Below are 3,170 nucleotides of genomic sequence, written 5' to 3'. Positions count from 1 at the left end.
AATAATTGAAAAAAATAATTGTAAAAAATTACAAAAAAAATGAAAATAAAAAGATAAATAAATAACATATATATGCGTAAATTAATTATTAATGCAAGCCGCAAATGTAAAATTGATAAAAATCAACATGAGTTGATTAAATGAAAATAAATAACTTAAAAAAAATAATCAAATCAAATAATTAAATAAACGCAAAAATGCATCCGTTAAATTAACAATATCATGAATTCATGAATTGATAGAAACAAATAAGAAAAAAAGTGACTTATGCTTTGGCCTGTTGCGATAAATAAATAAATAATAGATAAATAAATAGTTGTTATGAAATCAAGTGCAAAGGCAAATGAGCTGAAGTAAAAATATTTTAAAAATAAATAAATATTATTGTTTTTGTTTTTTTTTTTTACCTCAGTAGTGGAGAGAATATGGTCACTTGGTGCAGCAGAACATTATTAATACCAGTGTTATTACTCTAGTTATTACTATTATTTCCCCTCAGTGACACAAAATCAGGGGTGGGGTGGGAGTTCGGGGTGGGGGGGAGAAAGAAAAAAAAAAAAAAATCCTCCCGCGTACCAGGTACCAGCATCCACGTGCCGGAGGGAAGCCATGTTTGTAGTTCTATCTCAATCCAAGGTGTCCGTTCCAGTTTTTCTTTTTTTTTTCTTTTTTGTTCTCGAGGAAGTGCATGCGTAGAAGGTTAGATCCTCGAGGGCGAAAAAAATTGTGCTATCGTCGTCATCAGGTGGAGGGGACGGGGGACGGGGGACGGGGGACGGGGGTATCCTGCAGTCGAGTTCACGGGGAAGAAGAAGAAGAAGAAGGGGGGGGGGGGTCATGCATCGAGGGGGCCGAGGGGGGAGAAGGGGCCCTTGAAGCAGGCCGACTCGTAGTGCTTGTTCAGGTAGCTCTTGAGCGCGAAGGTCTTGTTGCAGCGTTTGCACTTGAAGTGCTTGAAGGCCGAATGCGTCTGCATGTGCGCCCGCAGGTTGGAGCGGTCGGCGAAGGCCTTGCCGCAGTGCGCGCAGCCGAACGGCTTCTCGCCCGTGTGCGAGCGCATGTGGCCCTGCAGCAGCCACGGCCGGCTGAACGCCTTCCCGCACACCTCGCACTTGTGCTTGAGGTCGTGGGTGAGCAGGTGCATGGCCATGGCGGGCATGGACACGTACACCTTCCCGCAAGTGGGGCACTTCTTGGCCAGCTTGCTGTCCAGCGAGCGATGCGTCTGCTTGTGCCGGCTCAGGTTGGAAGACGTGGCGTAGGTTTTGCCGCACTCGTTGCACGTGTGCCTCTGGATGCTGCGGGCGCCGCCCAGCGCTTTCCTGCGAGAGCGGCCGTCCGTGATGAAGAAGGCGTCCACCGCGTAGCCCTCGCTCACCGCCGCGTCGCCGTTGATGTAGCCGTCGGCGATCTCCGAGCCGGGGCTGTCGGGGGACTCCGAGTCCGGGGCGCCGTAGTCGCTGTGGATCCCGTCGTAGAGCGGGTCCGGGGACGGGACCTTCATCCCGCCGTCGCTCTCGCCATCGTACGCGCCGGGGCCGATGTAGTCGCCGATGTAGCCGGCTGAGGGATGACAACAACGGAGAAGGTCAGCCGCGGCGGCGCTCCGCGATCTCGTCCCAACCCCGCGAGCTCGTCCCGACACGAGATGCTTTTGGAAACGACGGAAAACCTTGTTAGCGGCGCTCGCTAACTAGCATTTTCACGCTAACCTTCTCCTCCTCGGGGGCGGAGCTAAGGCCCACGAGGGTCAGGACGCTAACATGCATGTCAGCGCCGGGAGGGGTTCCGGGATGACTGTTACCATGGCAACCCCATGACAACCAGCGCATCACCAACCACCCACCCAATAACATTTTTAAAACAAAAGCAGGGACTTCCCGGTTGACGGATGAACGGGAGCCCGCGATTGGACAGAAACAGGAAGTAAAACAAAGGTGGGAAAAACTACAATTCCCAGATCCTGTGCGAGTTCACTCTTCAGAGACAGACAGACGGAGGAAAACGAGGAGGAGGAGGAGGAGGAGACTCCAAGGAACCAGCGTTGAAGCTTCACCAACTCCAAACAATGAGTCACTTCATCTCCTCAGCAGAGACTCTGGATGGGGAACCACCAGGACCCGGGACACCTGGAGGACCTGAACCCGTGGACAGAAGTCTCCCCTCTCTGTCTTCCACTCATGCTAAGCGCTCCACAAGTGAAACAACAGGAAAGTATCAACCTCCACCTCCACTTCATGCAACCAGGACGCAGATGTTTCCCTCGCCGCTGAGTTCCACTCTTCCACCCTCTCCACCTCCTCCTCCTCCTCCTCCCACCTGTGCACGCCGGCCGGCGGACGTACCTTTGTCGTGCAGCCGCAGGCTGAGCTCCGCCCGCGGCCGGAAGCCGGTGTCCAGCTCCGCCCCGGCGGGGAAGTCATCCAGCTTCACCTTCTTCACCAGGAAGGACCGCGGCATGGCTGGCGCGGCGGGAAAGGAGGAGGAAGAAGAAGAAGAAGAAGAGGAGGAAGAGGAGGAGGAGGAGGAGGAGGAGGAGGTGATTGTCTGCAGGATCTTCTCGCAGCGGAGGAGCCGCTGGGTGTCAAAGTGTCCTCCTCCCTCCTTCCTCCTCCTCCTCCTCCTCCTCTTCCTCTTCTTCTTCTTCTCCGCGGAGGACGCGCAAGTTCAGCACCGGACAGCTCCCGGTCCGGAGGATCCGGTGTGGATGGAGAAGAGTGGGGGGGGGAGGGGGGGGGGGACGCGGATGGAGAGACGCCGGAAGCTTTCTTTCCTCCCCCTACCCCCCCCCACCACCACCACCCACCCCCCCACCTGTCCTTAAAAAAAAAAAAATAACAACAACAAAAAAAAAAGAAACAGGTCCTCCTTCCCTGCCGCGGAGGGAAAATAGTCCCCCGGTAAAGCGCGGCGGATCACGGGGAGGCTTCCCGGCGGCGGAGCACCGGTGCCGCCGGCGGCATCCTCTCCTCCTCCTCCTCCTCCTCCTCCTCCTCCTTTCCTTTCCTTCTTCCTCTCCCTCTGCGCGTCCTCCTCCTCTTTCTCCTCTCCGCTCTTCACCTCCTCCCTTCCTTCCTTCCTTCCTTCCTTCCTTCCTTCCTTCCTCCTCTCCTTCCGCCGCTGGTTTTCCCGGGAGTGTGCCGCCGCGCCATCAGCTGTTGGCATTTATA

At 54.4% G+C, this 3,170-nt stretch overlaps 1 protein-coding gene across 1 annotated transcript; it reads right to left on the bottom strand.

Annotated features, from left to right (window-relative positions):
• Window positions 1-509: 509 nt before the first annotated feature.
• Window positions 510-2,598, bottom strand: LOC147229745 (transcriptional repressor scratch 1-like). Its single transcript, XM_086155361.1, has 2 exons — window positions 2,346-2,598; window positions 510-1,563 (listed from the first exon to the last, which is right to left on the bottom strand). Exons 1-2 carry the CDS (start codon window positions 2,458-2,460, stop codon window positions 836-838), a joined length of 843 nt encoding a protein of 280 aa, XP_086011487.1. The 5' UTR covers window positions 2,461-2,598; the 3' UTR covers window positions 510-835.
• Window positions 2,599-3,170: the final 572 nt, after the last annotated feature.

The sequence above is a fragment of the Fistularia commersonii genome, chromosome 11 (genome assembly GCF_037954325.1).
Source record: "Fistularia commersonii isolate RoL2024-O1a breed Wild chromosome 11, RoL_Fcom_v1.0, whole genome shotgun sequence".
NCBI classification, from domain to species: Eukaryota; Metazoa; Chordata; class Actinopteri; order Syngnathiformes; family Fistulariidae; genus Fistularia; species Fistularia commersonii.
The sequence above is the reverse complement of the archived record's forward strand: the minus strand, read 5'-3'. Positions and strand labels throughout refer to the sequence as shown.